The following is an 18,739-nucleotide window of genomic DNA, read 5'->3' as shown; positions in this document are numbered from 1 at the left end:
TTGGTGACAGAAAGACAGATTGAGGTGATCTGAGTGGTGATGCTAGAATGTCGATTTATCTGTGCATGTTGGCAGCCTGGACAGTGATAGAAAAAATCACAGAAGTCCTTGGGGAAGGCAGATGAATTGGACATGGTCCCAACGCTTGTTATCTATGTCGGATCTTATTAAGATTATTACAGTATCTTTTATTTTTGAGTTGATTATAGTTTGTAATCCTTAAATTTTTGGTATAGAATTGTATAATTCAGTTGGATCAGGCATTATCATCATCTGTCAGGCATCTTGTTATTACATTGCCTAGATTAGGTGATGGTGACATGTAGTGTACACATTGTAGTTGCCTGTAAAGATCACGAGGCAAGTCGCTTGTTTCATTTCATAATAGTTTAAAGGTCATGTAGAGTGCACAAGATTCGCGGGATTTATTTCATGATAGTTTAAAGGTCGTATCTGGTGCACAAGACTCTCTTTTGTAAGATTTTCCCTTAATACTTATAACCACCAGTTTTGCCAACTTATTATTATTGTTTATTAAGTATCTTGACCTTGTAAGAAATGTTCAAACCAGGAGCCTAAATTTATTGCCAAGTAACTAGTGGCTGCAATTTCAAATTTCTACTGACCCTAAAACCACCCCCTCATAAAACATCTTTCGGGTCCTGTTCAACATGAGAAAGGGCACTGGAAAAAACTCAAATTGTAAGGTACTTGGGCCCTCTGGGTTAGGCCACCGGCAAATGCAATGTGCATCTGCCGGAAAACTAACCAGAGAGGACCCCAACATAACATTTGCGACGTATTCTGGCCTTGATAGTCATATCCAGATTGCGTTTTATTGCCTTTCTCCAGGTGCCTAGCTAGAATCAAGACGTAGAGCACGAGAGTGATAAGATGGTGCATGAGGGAAAAGTACACCCGGAATCCACTTACAAGGATGAGGCCATATACAATGTACATGAAATTGATCAGGAAAAAGCATACAAAGAATACCACATTCCTCTGGCCATGACAATTTCTAAGAAGAAAGTGTTGTATGAATTTAGGTCCAAAGTGGAAGATGCAATTCAGAACGGTTACATCTTAAAAAAAGAGACGTTTCACTATGAACACGCTAAAAAGGATGAAGAATATCTTAAAGAGCTTAAAATTTGGGGTGTTCCATTGTTGCCTAGCAAAGGCCATGAGGCAACTGATGCTGTTCTGATGAAATTCTTGGAAGCTAGATGTTTCAAAGTCTCCGAGGCCTTCCACTTGCTCCAAAGAACGTTAACATGGCGAATGGAAATTGACATGGAAGAACTTCTACAAGAAAAACTTGGTTCTGATCTTGATAGACTTGGACGTATTGGCGATACAAAGGCAATCAAAGGCCAGTCTTTATGTTACAAATTTTATGGAATTTACAAGGACAAAGATTTGTACAAGGAAAGATTTAATTCAGACGACAAGTATGAAGATTATTTGAGATGGAACATACAATTCATCGAAAGGTGTGTCCAGACAATAGATTTTAAACCTGGAGGCACAAATTCTATCATACTGATAGTAGATTTGAAGGATGCACCAACTCCATTGATAAAGGAGCTCCCCAACCTGCACAAGAAAACATTGGCTCTTTTTCAAGATTATTATCCTGGAATCATATATCGACATGTAAGTGAATTCTAAGTTAAAAAGTTCAAAATATTCGAACAGAAACTTATATATGACATCTCATTATAACAGCTAATTTTAAACGCTCCCCTCTGGCTTCTGACGTTCCATGCATTACAAGTTCGGACCTTGACAAACAGAAATTACGGGAAGTTTATCTTTGTGAGGCCATTTAGAGTCAGCAAGACCCTTCTCAAGTAAGAAATGTTTTTGCAGCTATGAGCTATACTTTCAAGTTCAAAAAGATCTAGTTGTGGCACATATTCAACTTGCACTAAATTTTGCATGTGCATGAAGGTTTATAGCCCCTGAAGACTTGCCAGTTCAGTATGGTGGCCTTAAACAAGAGAGCGACGAGTTATTCCCCTCTAACCACAAAATTCTGAACCGAAGAGTGAAATCTGGTACCAAGGAATGTATTCAGATTCCAGTAAATAAGGTAATATAATAGAACTCTAGTGTTACGTGTTTTTTTTGTCAGTACTCATACAAGAACTCTAGTGTTATGTTTTTTGTATGATTAAGTGAGATTATATTAACGTACGCTAATTAGAAAGATGTTTTGAAATTGAGCAGGCGGGAATGACTGTTTTGTGGGACTTGACTGTGGTTGGATTCGAGGTGAGCTACAAGGTAGAATTTGTCCCGGATGACGATTGCTCTTATCAGATTTTGATTCAGAAGGAAAAGAAATTGGGAAAAACTATCAGAAATTCATTTCATGTCAGGGAACCTGGGAAAATAGTTATACAAATTGAAAATGCAACATACACAAACAAAACAGTTTTCTGTAGGCATTTGATTCAACCTACTGTGACCAATTTCACATGGACAAAAAATGATTAGGAGAAACATGTGCCTTCATGTTCTTTTTGATAGTCTGTATTGTGGATAGAACTCTTTGCTTAGTAAATATTTAATCCTTGTGAAATGTACCGAGAAATATACAGATTCATCGGCTCTGTCCACTGCATAAGACTCGCATCAACAAAGTTCTTGATATGCACATTCTTGCTAGAAATTTTCATATTAAAGGGCCATCTTTGGAGCTTAAACACAAGATTAAGTCTGCAGATTGTAATTACAGACGACAGAGTCACTGCTAATCTGTTAACGAAGTCATTGCAGATCTGTTACCTTAATTAATTACATAATACTCCATAATATTTGAAAAGTTCAGCCAACAAAATATGTTCGTAAAGAAGCTCTCATCATTACTGATTCGGGCAATTAGTACTCTTTAGTACTGCAGATTACATCGTGTACACTATCTATTGATTTTTCCGGTCTTTTTCAGGCAATATCAGTCATCTTCACCAATAAAAACCTGTCGTTCTTAATAAAACTAGCTAAAATGAAGTGTTCAACAATGTAATCTACAAAAAAAAAAAAAGGAACTCTGTATTCTGAGAAAACAAGGTTGTCTGACATAAACTAAATTCTGCGATGGAAAAATGTGTGGTATCTGCAATCAGAACAATATCAGTGGCCTCTCAGAGTCTAAAACATACTATAATTCTGGCAATTGGCCAGATGAATTTGTTAGCATGTCGTACCAAAAACTGTCCACAACATCACTCTTCATGTTCATCATTCTATTAATATCACTATCACTTCCATCGAATTCTGGAAATTCAAGGTGAAATTCATCGCCATTAAATTCACTTGTAGCCGTGCCAGAATTATCTGCTAGAAAGTAGTCACTTGTGGAACCCGAATTTTCAGTTGAAAAAACTTCAGACCAAAATGCATCATCGGATTCAAGAAAATCTACCAAGGCATCTGCATCCATCGCCTCCTCGTTATTATCATCAACACTGGTTGTGGTAGTTGTGGTCACTGATGATTGTTGTTGAGGTGAATTTGGCTGGTAAATCTCCTCCTCTTTCCGAGATCTTGATGGTTCTGCATTAATATCATCTTCTTTTTTAATTTCCGCGGCATTGCTTTCTTGAATCTTCTTAATTCTTTTTTTCAAATGAGTGTGCCACACATTCTTGATCTCATTGTCAGTTCTCCCTGGTAATTTTGCTGCAATTGCAGACCATCTGCATGTAGGAAAACAGAACACAGATTAATCACTGCATGAATATTTAATTACTATAAGTGTCGTAAAAAGCAGGAATCAAATTTAATCAGTGAACACATAGAAGGATTAATCACAGATTAATTAAATTGATTGAACATTGATCAGATAATAATGAGAGATTTAATCAATTCGTCAAACTACGGAACAAGGATTAATCGGATTAATCGCCTACTTCTAAAACAGTGATTACTGTACTAATCTTATTTGCTTAACATTAAAATATGCACATTATCTCTTAAGCCAATTTTTCAAAAGTTGTATCAGTTCATTCCCACTTACTTTTAAGCCATAATTAACACGAGAACCCTAAGAGTCGTAGCAGGCTTTTCCTCTCAATATTTTAACATGCCACTACTTGAGCAATACAGTAAAGTCATAACCAGTTGCATGCAGAACATACAGAAAATGACAACAAAGAGGCTGTTTCCGAGAAAACCTCGTTAAAAAATTATTATATTTTGGTCAGTAAAAGTGTGTACACACCTGTTTCCAAGAACTTCATGCAAGTTGATGATGGTTTCCTCCTCTTCTTCACTAAAATTTCCCCGTTTAATATCCGGCCGCAGATAATTAGTCCACCGGAGTCTGCAACTCTTCCCACATCTCAACAAACCTAACGAAAAAAAGTATCACAAGAATCAACTACATGGTATATATCAGCTAAGTTGCGATCATTTATCATCAGGACTTCTGTTATCCCGACTCTTCATTTTCGAGTCTGAATGGTGATCATTTAATTATATATACCTGCTTGTTTAGGAAGAGCCCTCCAATTTTCATGACCATGAAGAGTAACATGATTGATAAGAATCCGATCTTCGTCGCAAGTCCATGGACCTTTCTTCAGTCCCATCTTCTGACAGCACGGAGCTCTCACCATCTTCAACACAAGAAGTGAGTTCTCAAGAGTATTGATGATCAAATGAGAATGCAAAAAATGAGAAAGCTCTTTGGTTTATATAGAGCTAGGGAGAGATAATAATCCAAAAATAAGGAGGGGGCTGTCATTCTAGGTAAGGTGGAGACTTTAGAGCTGAAAAGTCAGTTACATCTTCGTTCTCTTTATTTTTTATATTTTCTGGTCAAACTAATACAAAAACGTGGGTTTTATTTTTACCTAGCTTGATTTATGTCGATATCGTAGTTTGCATGTTAAAGATTCCTGTTACATTGTACTCCTTTTAAAGAATGACACACGAAGTGTACGGTTTAGTAAAGTTGATCGATTAGCATATATATAAAGGTGAAATGTGTTTCATTTGGGATGAAATTGGGTGTGAAACAAATTTTTGTAAATAAGTGATTTTTTTCATTGACTTGGGGATAAAATGGACCACAGAAAGGATGAGTTGAAGCTCGATAAATTAATATATTTTTCTTATTATATAATTTGAGAGAGAGTTTTTGTGTTCAAATTTGATAAATCTATAAATTTTATTGGCTTAAAGGTTATAAATTTACTACAATTTTAATTTGAACTCTTTGACAACGAAGTTAGTTTTTTATTATTAAATTAATAATTTTATATTTAATATATGATAAATTACAAAAAAAATATTTAAATACATAAAATGATAATTTTTCATTTATTAATAATTTCAAATTTATAAACAATAAATATTTATTTTAGGTTAAGTAATTAAGACGGTACCCGCACAACTACAGTTAACTAGGGTGTCTAGTTTTGAGTAATGGGTCGTGTTCGGGTTAGCAGTTTTTAGATCAATTCGTGAAATGAATTAAAAATTTCAACCCCAACCCGGCATTTTCAATACGCCATATGATCCATTTTGACCTACAGAATTTATTAAAATTTTAATTATTCTTATTAGAAAAATCATATTTATCATGATTGGTAAAAATATGTAAATAATAACTTAATAGGATTATATATGAATAAGCTTAAGTAATATATAAATATATATACTTTTAACATAAACTTATATATTAAATTGTAATGTATCTAAATATTTCAACACGGTTTGTGTGCGTACATTATGTCAACCCGAACTCAACCCAAAATTTTCAAATAAGTTATTTTTCAAACCGAACCTGATCCTAATTTATAATTCCTCGAGTCAATTTTCAAATTGTACCATATTTTTGGACCCGGACTAATATTATATTATATATCTAATATTTTGGGTCAAATTCGGATATAGATTTGGATATATTGGACCAACTCGACATGACCCGATTATTTTGGATAAAAAAATTATTCATTTCGAACCTAATCTCCTAATTCATAATTTTTAGTGAGTTGGGTTTTAGATCATGTCAAATTTTAGGTTTGTGATTCAAACTTCGATCAAGACACAAACTTGTTAAAATATCTGATTCATATATTAGTAACAAAATCAAAATATTGCGACTACTCTACTAAAGAGACAAACCATCGTTGTTGCAGGACAGCTAAATCTCAAATGTCCTCTACTAGCTCTAATTCTTTACTGGCAATTTCTCTCATATGATTGGCTGACTGTTGCAACCGATCGATTAGGGCTCAACAATATTTTAATGTCATAGTATACTTAACCCTCACGTAGCCTTTTGCATACTCATTCAAATTTTACTAATCATGCATGAAAAACTTTCTGGCGTTTACAATGCTGTGCAAAATGGTCAAAGAAAGAGGCTTGTTATGCACTTGCACAATATGTTAATAAAAAGCAGTATGATCAAAGGACAGATATTATATGAAGTACACAATTTGAAGATTGATTTCACATTGAAATGCAAGTCATTAGAGTGCAAATAAAGCTTATTTTGAGATAGTGTCAAGCTTGGATTGACTGTGGTCATAATTTTTTGCTTAAAGCAAACAACTAGTGATTTTGTAAATGGATTTTAAGTTGACTAAGGAACTGAAATATGAGGGAAAAACTAGTTGTGAAGGGAGAAAATTGGAGTTGAGCCATCTTATGATGTGGTGGGAAGGGTGGACCACTTTAACAAAAATGTAGACCTTTTGAAGATATATAGCACGAATGAATATCATATTACTGTAGTAAATTTCTCTGTGCAGATGAATCTATCGGGTAAAAGAAAGGGTGTGAAATATTTTTCCCTTGCAGCTTAATTTACAAGTATATTACAAATTTATTAATACGTGTATATATATATAGGCTAGAGCTGAACAAAAGGACCGGCCCACAAGGTCCGGCACCGGTCCTTCAAAAGCCCGGACTTTTTTTCAAAAGCCCGGACCGGGCTTTTCAAAAACCGGGTCGGGCCGGGCCAGATTTATTATGAAAAAATGAGGCCTACTTCGGCCTACCAGGCCGGGCCAGATTTAACCGGGCTTTTATCCGGGCTTTTTTTAGTTATGATTTTAAATAATTATATGACCTTTTTTTATTGAGTTTTTCCATATCATTCTATTTAACTGAAATTTGAGTTGTATAAATGAATTGACGTGATATATATGTATACATATCTTGAACTGATTGAAATTAATTTAAATTTTGTATATAAAATTGTGTCAATACGTGTAGCATTAATTAATCTAGTTGATGTGGGGATATGTTTAATATTTATACATGGACTTGGATGTGTAAAAAATTCCGATTTATAGGTTAATCGGGCTTTTCATCCGGGCTTTTATCCAGGCTTTAGACCGGTCTTTTATCAGGCCCGGTCTTTATCCAGGCCAGATTTTTTGCCGGGCCGGGCCAGATTTTTGACAAAAAATCAAGGACTTGTAAGGACTTGCACGCCAGATAAAGACCGGGCCGGGCTTTTAGTAGACGGGCTTTATCCGGTCTTTTTACCGGGCCAGACCAGACGGTCTTTTTAGGCCCGGTCTTTTTGTTCAGCTCTAATATAGGCCATTGCTCAAAACAGAACACCGTTAAAAAAAGAACAACACGGAACACTTTAGAATCAAACATAGAATCTCATCTAAAACTTGAACTAAATTCAAATTTTAAGCTGAATAACGTTTTATTATGAATGATAATAGTATCCACCATGTTTAATAATAAATATTTATTAAAAATAACATGATTCTATGTAAAATAATCGTGCAAAAAATATATTTATATGATTCTATTCTGCATTCTGTTCTGGATTCTATAATATTTCATATCAATAATTTGGATGAGTTTGGATGTTAGATTTCATATATTAAATTTAATTATTGTTCAGTTATGTAATTATAACTTTAACAAATAATTATTTGTGAAAAATGAAGTGTTATGACAGTGTTTTGTATTGTTCTTTTTTTAAGTGTTCTGTGTGGAGTGCAACCCGTATATATATACACACACACACAAACATATATATAAACTATGAATAATTAACAAATTATAACTTATAAATAATTATCAAAAGACAAGACTTAATTTGTATTTATTTTGTCCGGGATATTTGATATTCTGTTTAATTCACTGTTTGACTTAAAACCACCTCGGAATTATTAAGAAATTGAAGAAATCATCATATTACACCAGCTGATCAATGGAGTTTAATTACATATAACTTCCTCTTTCGTTCTCTCTTCATTATTATTTTATATATCAAATAAGTTGTACTTTGACATACATAGAATCTTGTCACTTTTATATTTCACTTAAAAATAAGACATGTTCCGATCTGTTTATATTCATATCAACTGAAGTTAAAGAACTACACCAGATTCCGTTATAAATATTTTTATTTGTTAATACCTGTTGTAAATTTTTTGTAGTCCTTTCTCATGTTTATCTTAAAGTTTACCGTTTTTGCAAAACTTGATACGTTATTTAAGATATGTATAAAATAAATTGTATAATTTATTTATAAATTTTTTTAAAAAATAATTTATAAAATTATGAGTATAACCCTGCCCTGATGTAGGGCAAACTTGTACTACAAAGCTAGCTTGATGAGCTCACAGACATTACTAATGCGGCTTTTGATTGGAGAATTTTGTGCGGGAAAAGAACTACTGTACTCCATTTGTACACAGTACACTAGTCACTCCACTTATGATCAAATCAATCATGATCAAGTAGGATCTTGCCGACATAGATCACGTAGATACGTACAGATCAATTTTTTACAAACTTTTGATAATTCATATATTTACTTTTATATTAATATTAAATATAAAAGTTTCACTATATTAAAATATTCATCAATACGAATCTAATAAGATCACTCACGATAATATTTAATATTATAGATTAGATGGAGGGAGTACTCTATTTATCCCATTGATTTCTACATTAGTACTTTTAATATTTCTATTTTCTAAACAAAAGTTTGATGTATAAAATTTCTTAAAAAAGATATTACGAAACTATATTTTATAGCACTCCTAAAATTACGTGCCAATATTAAATGTATAGAACTAGACGGAGCGAGTAATCATCAAATAAAATGCGAATCATTAAAAACACTCTTCTGACTTTCAGCTTCTGGCTTAAAAACCCAATAAGCATTTTGCCAAACACTACATAAAAAAAATATAAATAATTTAAAGTCAAAAAAAGTCCGAAAGTATATATTTTTAAGCTAAGCCAAACATCCACCAACCAACCCCAAGTAGTTAAACTCATACATATCCTATTTATGGAAATTTTTAGTTAAAGATGAATAAAAATATCATAAATAAAATTTATAGACAATATTTGAAAAGGTAGCCAACTTCGATGACTCGTTGTGTTGACTGTATTTATCAAATATTTAAAAATTATATACCATATTATATTGTAGATAATATTTAAATAATATATTATATTTATAAAGTTTGAAACACTGACAACATACAGCCTCATTTTAGCATAACACTTAAATAGTCAACATGGTCTAAGCGGAGGATTATTTGACAATAATTCTCGGGTTAAACGGAATCAAACTCAAAAGGGCAAAGCAGATGGTGCGCCTGGTTCGGAACGAGAAGCAACTTATATTTCTGATTTTTATTTTTTTTAACTCGTTTGAATAATGAACTATAAGCACTTTTAAGAAGCTGTATCTTTAGGGTTCACTTTCCCAAACACTTTATTTACTTATTTATTTCTCACTTCTACTCCACTTCTTCACTTTGTTTTAAATTTGACCAAACGGTCCCGTCAAGATTTCTCTGCTTTAATATATATACAGTAACAATGATATCTCTCATACAGTGTTTTCAAATTTTTTGATTAAATAAATTCTTTTTAATTAATTCCCAATTAATCTTTCAAAAATATTTCATCAATTTATCAAGTATACTCTGATTTGACTATAATCTCCTACATATCAAAAGAATTTCCCATAAATCCCCAATCGACAATTTAACAGATTAATTTCAAATCCCAAATTTTATAATCAGATTCTTTGGAGAGTAAAAGTAATGCCAAGAACGAATATAATAATAATAAAAAAAATTATTACTTGAGGTTATTCAAATGCTTTTGGTTAGTGGTACCAATCTGTACTTACATTTCAAGCTTTTACCAAACATTTTCTTGAACTTTTTAAGTTTACCACTCTCTCAAGTCATCAAGGCTAAGAAGTAATGCCTTGAGAGTCAAGCCCGCCAAAGTAGAAAAGCTTTCGTAACAAACATAATAACAGATGGGTCCCGTCCCCTAGGGACCTGTTAAAAATCATACAGTTTCTTGGCCGTTGGATACATATTCAGCGGTCAAGATTAAAATAAAATTTTAGTATATTCAACGTTTTTTTAGCGTTGGACGGGGGAAACCCTGTCCAGCGCTAAAAAAACGTTGGACATACTAAAATTTTGTTTTAATTTTAGCCGTTGGATGCCACAAAATTGTATGATTTTTAACAGACCCCTAGCAAACATATGCAGGGACCTGTATCCATAACAGATTCCTTCTATATCCACTTGGCCATCTATGTTTTTATATATTCTGGTCTCAGTATTCAGTTTGATCATGAATATGGTTGTTACTCTTCCATTTTGGTTGCAAAAGTTGGGAAACAAAATTGATCGGTTGATCATTCAAGATTTATTGAAAATTTATTAAGATTATTGAATAAATCGGAGAATTTTTGTCAATCAAAGTGTAATTGATAAATTGATAAAATATTTTTTAAGAATTAACCAACAATTTTAGATAAATCAGAAATTTTTTGAACACTGCCAGAACAGCGGAACTAGCAGTCACTACTACTTCGACTGATTATTAAAATTCATTGAAAATTTTATTTAATAAATTATGGCCAAATTTAAAATACTAAAAACTTGATCGAAGCCCGGCTATTTCAAATTCCTAGTTCGGCCACATTCTAATCATGCAATAATACAAACATTAAATTTTTATTACTCCCTCCGTCCTTTTTTACATGTCCATTTTGCTTTTCGAGTAGTCAAATTGACCAATTTTTTACTAAACATTACAAATTATCTACTTATTATTTTTAAAATCTGAAAGTTGCATATTAAAATAGACCAAATATACTTTCTAATTGTATAATTTTTATTATTTTTCTCAATTATCTAATACATGTAAAGTTCAATCAAAACATAGTCAATTTGACTGATCAAAAGTCAAAATAAACACGTAAAAAAGGACGGAGGGAGTATAATTTTAAAAAGTTTGCGACAAGGCCATCATGTGGCTGATAGTGGAGGGAGCTGCTCACAAGACGCTAAAATATAGGTGGCTTTTGTCTGTATGATGTATCTTGCGAAGGGAAAGAAGACGACTTGAAGACAATGACTATACATACACATGAAAGAGTTTAAACAGTGGACGGGCAACTTTAACGTTCTAAAAATCCCTGATTTATTTAAAAAAATCGATTAGTTATTAAAAAAACATTTCACCAATTTATCATTATCATTTCAATTTTACTAAAAATCTCTGATTTGTCAAAAAATATCTGATATATTCCTTATAAATCATGAATCGATATGTCGACTGACAAATTCCGATCCCTGATTTCTACAACCATGAACAACGTTACTATAATCATTTTATATACTCCCTCTGTCCCCCTAGTTATATACATTGGGGAACGGGAATGCGACACGGATTTCAATGATTCTGTAAAGTATAGATTTATGATTAATTTTTAAGATTTTTCTTTTTCGAATAAAAGTTTGGATGTTATACTTTTATTCAGAAAAAGAAAATTTTAAAAATAAGTTATAGAACTATATTTTATAAAAACATTGAAGTGCGTGTCGAGCGTATAAAATTAAATGGGACAGAGGGAGTAACGATAACGAACCAGTACAATCTTGACAGAGGTACATGCAACAATGTAAGACATTTATATTTGTCCACTCAAAAATTAGATATATTGTTTTGAAAAATTGTTGGTTTCACACAAAGTATGGTCAAAAGAATACAGGTATTCATATACATACACACTGTTTTGCGGCAAAAAGTCAGGTTCAAAGATGCTCAAAAGCTTAACTATCCTCATCAAGCCATCAATCATAAGCTGTAGGCTTATTTGGTCCCAGTCCCAACCATTTGCATGAAAATTCGTCATTTGAAAATTAAAACATTGAAAAAATGATGTGCATGTGAGAATAGTAGAGAGATTGGAGATGCGATTTCTGCTTATATCTTATAATCAGTAGAAGAACTTGATTAGCTGGTATTCAATGTACTTTGTGCATGACAGTAAAACCTGGTCGAAGCGGACTTATGAGCAGTAAAGCCAGTATGTGGCGTTGCTAAGGGTGTGGAGGACTAGGGCTGTAATTCGGGCCGAGCGAGCAAAGTTTCGAGTCGGGCAATAATACGAAAGGTTAATCGAGTCGGGCGAGCCGGCTTGTTTAATTTAATCGAGCCAAAACCTCTACCTAAACTCGACTCGTTTAATTTTACAAGTCGAGCCGGCTCATTTAGCTAAACGAGCCGATTTTAACGAGTCGGTCGAGCCGGCTTGTTTAATTTTACACTTAATCGAGTCTAAACCTCTAAATGAACTCGGATCATTTAATTTCACAAGTCGAGTTGAGCTGGCTCATTTAACTAAACGAGTATGAAATCTTGTTCGAGCTCGAGCCGGGTCGGGTCTCATTAAACGTGTTCGAGCTCGAGCTGCTTGCGAGAGGCATGACTCGAATTACAGGCCTAGGCGGGACCCCTAGCAACACCACTCAAGAAATTTAAAATTTTTTGCAGTTGTTTAAAGTTTAGTTTCTTATAATGATTCTGGTGAAATTTCAGAAAAATTGTCATCTTTACATATACAAAGTACTTATATGAACTACAGAATCATAAACAAAAACTGCACGTGTCTTAGTTTCCTAGACTGAGATGAGATATATATATCAGGAAGAAATTAAATATGCAATTGCGCATGCATACTACCTTAATGCAGAGAACTCTATACCGGGAAAAAACAGGTATTACCTGATCATGCTTAATATTAAAAAGCAAACCGGCTTCCAGTTCCATCAAGAAAACGATCTGTGTGCCAACCTTTAGCCTGCAGCTCAGAGACAAGCGGAGTGATTACGCTATTCATTTTCTCATAAGCCTCCTCTAAAGCATTGATATTATTCTCGTGAGCACTTTTTTCAATATTGGCAGCATATGCAGCAACCAGCCAACCCCTCAATGCGTCTTCACCAGTAGCATTCTGTTCCAATACCATGTCAGTCCATCTAGTTCCACGATTCAAAAGAAATTTTTCTTCAGGGAATAGTTCTTTGATTTGACGAAGCTTTGAGGGCTTTATAGCCCTGTGCAGATCCCTACCCACTTTAACACTTCCAGCATCCTCAATAAGTCGCCCGGGAAATAAGAGATCTTCTCGGTATCTCAAGTCAGCAGGACTGGATATTTTTCCTGTCTGGTTTATTAAACATTAGTTGTGTTAAAGTTAAGACAGAACAGCTATCATATGCTTCAAATTTTATAAACAGACCTTTAAAAAATCTTCCACAATCATGGCAGTTCTTTGAGGATTCAAGGTGTTGACAGGAGTAGCTCGCATTTCTTCACATACACAACAAATATGGGCAAGGGAAAGGAGAGGTCCCACAATCATCTGCAACATGCGAAGTTATATAGAGTTTCATACGTTATGCAGGGTACGTTTAACTTGGAACTGATGGCCAATTCTGTATATTATTCTAACAAACCTGATTAGAGGATATTTCTATTAATGCCATGATCAGATTATATTTGATGTTTGTCATTACTACCTTAGTTGATTGACGCTTCAGGCTGGCTAATATTGTTATTACAGTATGCTGACCTGAAATCTAACTCTAAGCAATCCAAGTGCAATAGTTACCATAAAACTGCATCAAATATAATCGTGGACTTGGTAATAATGTTTATAACTTTTAAAGGCTATCACGGGAAACTTATCAAAGTAAACAAGACACCAGTATACAGAAGTGTGCTGTTTGATATAATGTCATGGAAATATATTATTTCTGACCCATCGAACTAACCAATAAAAGATGGTTGAAAACATGTGGGAATGAAGCAGCAACCCAATATCATCTCAATATCAAATATATGACAAGTTTTGCATCAACAAATTTTATGATATATACTCGTGTAAAAACAAACATCCAACACACCGAAAAAAAATAAAAAGTAAAGAATCAACAAATGAAAATAAGAAAAGCCGACAAATATAATACTATTTTGAGGCATTAATAATATACTCAAAATAACTGATACAATGATTCACGTACATGAGCTGTGATGCTGGCATACATTTATGTTATTTTATGATCTTTTATATTATAGTGACATGAAATGATCAACAAAGATAAGGCAAACCTATATTTTCTTTACAATTTAAAGGAGTTCAACAATATAAGCTACATTGTTCATTACTTAAAAGAAAAAAATTAAGAATGATCGAGTGAAATATATTCAAGTACTATGACCGAGAATTAAGAAGCAGAATTAGTGATACCTTTCCTTGCATAGATGAGCAAACAGTAGAAACTAATTGGATTCCTGCACCTAACCCAAGAACATTAAAAACAGTTGAGATGGCCTCCCCTTTCGCGAACAGGTCACTGAGGTTGCCTTCTTTGGCAAATGAAGAATATATTGGCAGTCTAGTAGCTCTTGCTGCAACAACAGCCATTCCCTGATTACAAACAACAAACATGGTGTACATCAGCAGGCTTAAATGGGGGGATATGATCAACAACAGAGTCTACATAATATGCCTATTCACTTGCAATCTCGTAAAGATGCAAACTGAAATTCGTCATTTATTTTTGTGGTATTTAACTACATGATAAGGATAGTCCGGGAAGCTACTAATACGCCCAAGAAATCGACATGGATAACTTACCTTAGCAAAGTTGCCCAGGCCTGCCATTTCAAGAAATAACTGTGGGCACAAGGGAGAAAGAACTTCCAAGCCAGTGCCCAGATCATACAGCACATCAGCTGCACATTTCAAATACTCAATTATGTAAATGTTCTAAGAAGCATAACCAATGGCATCCAGAAAAGATAAAATAATATAAAAAAACAACTGTTTAAAGAAATATAAAGAGTGATCTCTTTAGAGTCAGGAACATACGACACACCTAATATCCTCCAACGTTTGGGCTCGGAATCCATTCTAGCTCCCAAACTGCTACATATAAGCTTTCCAGCATGCTGCATCCCATCTTTCAAGATCTGTTTATCAGCAAGTCAGAGATGTTGCTACGCAATAGTGCTTGAAAAGTTGATCCTGTAGAAATTCTAGCAATTATTATCTTACCCAACTAACAGCTGTTGCCTGTGCCGGGGTAGGTCGTAAGCCTGCAGCATACAGAAGAGACTGCAATGGAATAGGGAGATTAAGATATAAGAATTCAAATTGTGATTATCACGATGCCAGTTGTAACTAAAAGATGCACTTAAAATCAATGCTAAATACACAATATAAATACAAATCCAGAACAAAAAGTTTATAAATCTGATTGGAGAATGTTGCTCACAGACAATTAGTAGTACAACTACAAAGTAATTTTTATTACAAGTTTTTTTTTTTAAGTATGATGTTGCTAAATTGCTATGCAGATGCTCAATATGAACAAGAAACAGACCTGAGTTGATAACACAGATAAAGCTGCACTTGTGAAGTGTTGCATTGCCCTGAATTGCGTGTACCTAAGATACCCTTCATTCACACTGCAGAAGCACCACGGCACCAACTAATTACTTACATTACTATCGAAAGGATTCTGCTCTGACTAGCGATAAGTAGCCTGTACAGACCATACTGGACCATCGATATTTATACAAGTATGATCAAGCAATTCACCTATATGGATAACCAGATGGAAAAAACTGATTTAAGAAGGATTCGGCCATTTTATGGATAACTGGTCTGGAGTCATCAAGCACCTTTACCTGCAAAGTAGATCCATATTCATCAAGAAATAGATACACATAACTTGGTCTGCTAAATATGTCTACAAGCTCAATGCATCGAGAGACTGTTTATTGCGGTAAACACCATGGGTTTGTAAGCATGCTCAAAGAAGTTGTTCCTCCATAAACTAATTATATATCATACTACCTCATATTGGTGTATTAATGAATTAGTTGAATAGTTTTAGTTTGAGAACAGGAAGAAACAATATATCCAGAAAGTTTACTCAATATGACTTTTTATGGTGTACTCCAAACATAACATACTTGTGGAAAAATAAAAAGATTTTTGCCATCTATGAAATAAGCTAAGTGTAATAAGGGAGTAATGGATTGAAACTGAAGGCAAAATGATGAATGCAGAGTTATGTAACAATAAAATATTCTCTGTATTAATATGATGCGAAGTGGAGTTGTGATCTAGAAGCTGGGTCCTCTCGCGTTTTTGCAAGTGCTATTTCGGACAGAGCCGAAAGGCAAGGGAATGATAAGAACGATCTGGTAAATTAATTCTTTCTTAAATCAGTTAAAAAAAATAATCCAAGTTTCACTTCATATTCCTTTCCTACCCTCCAAATTGAATTTCACAAACTAGCTTCCATTTTCAAGTACCAAGCGTTCATGACAAAACACTAGTAGTGCAAAGGAACTTAATTTTCAATCATTCTATACGTGTCTAAACTCTAAACTGTCCTCCTAAGATACCCAGATTCGGCTGGCAACGTTCAATATGAATTTGTGCCCAACTCTCAGACTTGGCATACTACGATTTTTTAATTTTTTTTATTTTGCATATTTTTGGCCTAAAATGAAGGTTCAGTGTCCGACATACGTACTCGAGATGAAATAAAGATTTGGCAGAACATAGCTGTTAACCACCCTATACAAGTTATGAGTTTGGTAATGGCAGTAAAGCAACCATAAACACAAAAAGAAAGGTAATGGGAAGGGGTGTGTATCGTTGTATGAAAGTCACAATAAGGACAAATCAAACTCGTAAATGGTAACAAAATGGATCACTTTACTGACAACCTGGGTCAGTGGAAACTATAAAAGTTCGTCATGTAACAATTATGAGCAATTAAACACCCGTGTGTAGCATAAATACTCCAGGGTTGTCCTAAACTCTTTCATTCGCTTTTACATTGAAAATATTGCGATGGCAAAAATTTACCAGCAACGTTCTCAAATTTATCATAATCATCGCATTACCATGCCACTACTACTCTTCAATCAACTAAAATTAATTTTGAGGTCAAAACTAAACTACGGTAGGTAATAAATACATATACATATATGATTCATATTTGGAATCAGCTGATCACCAATACATTAATGAACCACAATTACGTGATAATCAAAACTTTAGCTACATATAATCAATCACATATACAAAATGCAAAGCTAAATGAAAATACTAACCGAAAGTTGGCCATCGGTTTCAAATTGATATTGCCGAGACTGAGAATCAGAAGTTTCAATCCAAAAGACAGGAACTTGACTTGGCGGAGTGACGGGTTCCTCTTTCTTTGGCATCTTTATCTTACCCTATTATCAAAGTATCATCTTTACAACCAAGAACTCAATAACAACACTTTTAAATGAACAACAGAGTGCGTAAAATGCTTAATAAACATCAACACTAATCTAGTTACTCATTTAGTCATTTTCACAGGTTAAACACACACATAACATTAAAACCCACATTACCCTTTCACAAAACCATCATCTTTACACTCAAAAACTCAATATAAACACTAAAATACACAATTAACTGAGCAAAAAAGCTCAATGAAGCAAAAAGATTGACATGGGTACTCAATTAAAAAGCTTGAAACCCATATTTTGTGTATAAATATCTTACCCTTTTATCAAAATGTAATCTTTATAATCAAGAACTTGAATACCATTAAAGTGAACAAGCTTAATCCAGAAAAAACAATGACAAAACTACTCAAGTATAACAAGTTCAAGAAAAGATTAAAGCTTGGAGAACAAAGATACATAAGAGAAAGAAAATAAAGATACATACCAGTAGATTCATGAGTGAAAAGTTGAGGTGGATAAGAGAAAAAGGAGAAGCCCCTCCCTCCCGCCGGCTGTTTTAGAAATGACCAAACTCGTAAATTTTGCAATTTGGGTATGTGGGTTGATGGTCTGGGACTCTGGGGTGAGCACTAAAATTAGTAAATCGGATTATTCGAATTTTCGGTATAAAATTGAATTAAAAAAGAATTCAAAATTTTGAATATGTGTTTCATGAATTTTTATTCTGATTTTATTTGTTTGTTACTTAAAATTATCTTCTATTATAACATATGAAATAAGAGATTGTTGATTCAGTTGAATTATTATTTTTTTAATGTATTTTGATTAAAATGTACTTCTTTTACATAGCTTTTACTTATTTTTGAATGGGAAAATTAATTTAAAGATCACTGAACTATTGGTATTTTATTGTCTGGGTCCCTGAAATAAAGATTCCAATATCCGGGTCACTTACGTTTTCAGTTTAATTGTTTGAGTCCTTCCGTTAACTGAGATTTTAACGGACGTTACAATCTTGATGATGTGGCAGAATTGTTGACACGTGTATATTAATTTTATTTTAAAAGTCTATAAACTATTAGTAATTTTCTTATGTGAGTTCTTCCATTGATTTAAACGAAACTAAGCACTTTATTTCTTT

At 33.5% G+C, this 18,739-nt stretch overlaps 3 protein-coding genes across 4 annotated transcripts; 1 reads left to right on the top strand and 2 right to left on the bottom strand.

Annotated features, from left to right (window-relative positions):
- Window positions 1–624: 624 nt before the first annotated feature.
- LOC108212905 (patellin-4) lies at window positions 625–2,687 on the top strand. Its single transcript, XM_017384616.2, has 4 exons — window positions 625–1,656; window positions 1,729–1,853; window positions 1,954–2,095; window positions 2,233–2,687. Exons 1-4 carry the CDS (start codon window positions 895–897, stop codon window positions 2,500–2,502), a joined length of 1,299 nt encoding a protein of 432 aa, XP_017240105.1. The 5' UTR covers window positions 625–894; the 3' UTR covers window positions 2,503–2,687.
- A 162-nt stretch (window positions 2,688–2,849) lies between these two features.
- LOC108211867 (transcription factor MYB13) lies at window positions 2,850–4,684 on the bottom strand. Its single transcript, XM_017383578.2, has 3 exons — window positions 4,493–4,684; window positions 4,229–4,358; window positions 2,850–3,704 (listed from the first exon to the last, which is right to left on the bottom strand). The coding sequence occupies exons 1-3, from the start codon at window positions 4,623–4,625 to the stop codon at window positions 3,167–3,169; spliced, it is 801 nt and encodes a 266-aa protein (XP_017239067.1). The 5' UTR covers window positions 4,626–4,684; the 3' UTR covers window positions 2,850–3,166.
- Window positions 4,685–12,824: 8,140 nt separating this feature from the next.
- Window positions 12,825–18,210, bottom strand: LOC108211028 (protein root UVB sensitive 2, chloroplastic). Of its 2 annotated transcripts, none has more exons than XM_017382506.2 (10): window positions 18,083–18,210; window positions 17,473–17,598; window positions 15,941–16,029; window positions 15,723–15,807; window positions 15,395–15,454; window positions 15,216–15,309; window positions 14,975–15,072; window positions 14,585–14,764; window positions 13,574–13,696; window positions 12,825–13,498 (listed from the first exon to the last, which is right to left on the bottom strand). In XM_017382506.2, exons 1-10 carry the CDS (start codon window positions 18,092–18,094, stop codon window positions 13,073–13,075), a joined length of 1,293 nt encoding a protein of 430 aa, XP_017237995.1. In that variant the 5' UTR covers window positions 18,095–18,210; the 3' UTR covers window positions 12,825–13,072. The 2 variants fall into 2 exon arrangements, with proteins under 2 accessions (XP_017237995.1, XP_063946307.1); XM_064090237.1 differs by lacking the exon at window positions 18,083–18,210 and adding an exon at window positions 17,915–18,050.
- Between the last annotated feature and the right edge of the window lie 529 nt (window positions 18,211–18,739).

Source organism: Daucus carota, chromosome 3 (assembly GCF_001625215.2).
Source record: "Daucus carota subsp. sativus chromosome 3, DH1 v3.0, whole genome shotgun sequence".
NCBI classification, from domain to species: Eukaryota; Viridiplantae; Streptophyta; class Magnoliopsida; order Apiales; family Apiaceae; genus Daucus; species Daucus carota.
The sequence above is the reverse complement of the archived record's forward strand: the minus strand, read 5'-3'. Positions and strand labels throughout refer to the sequence as shown.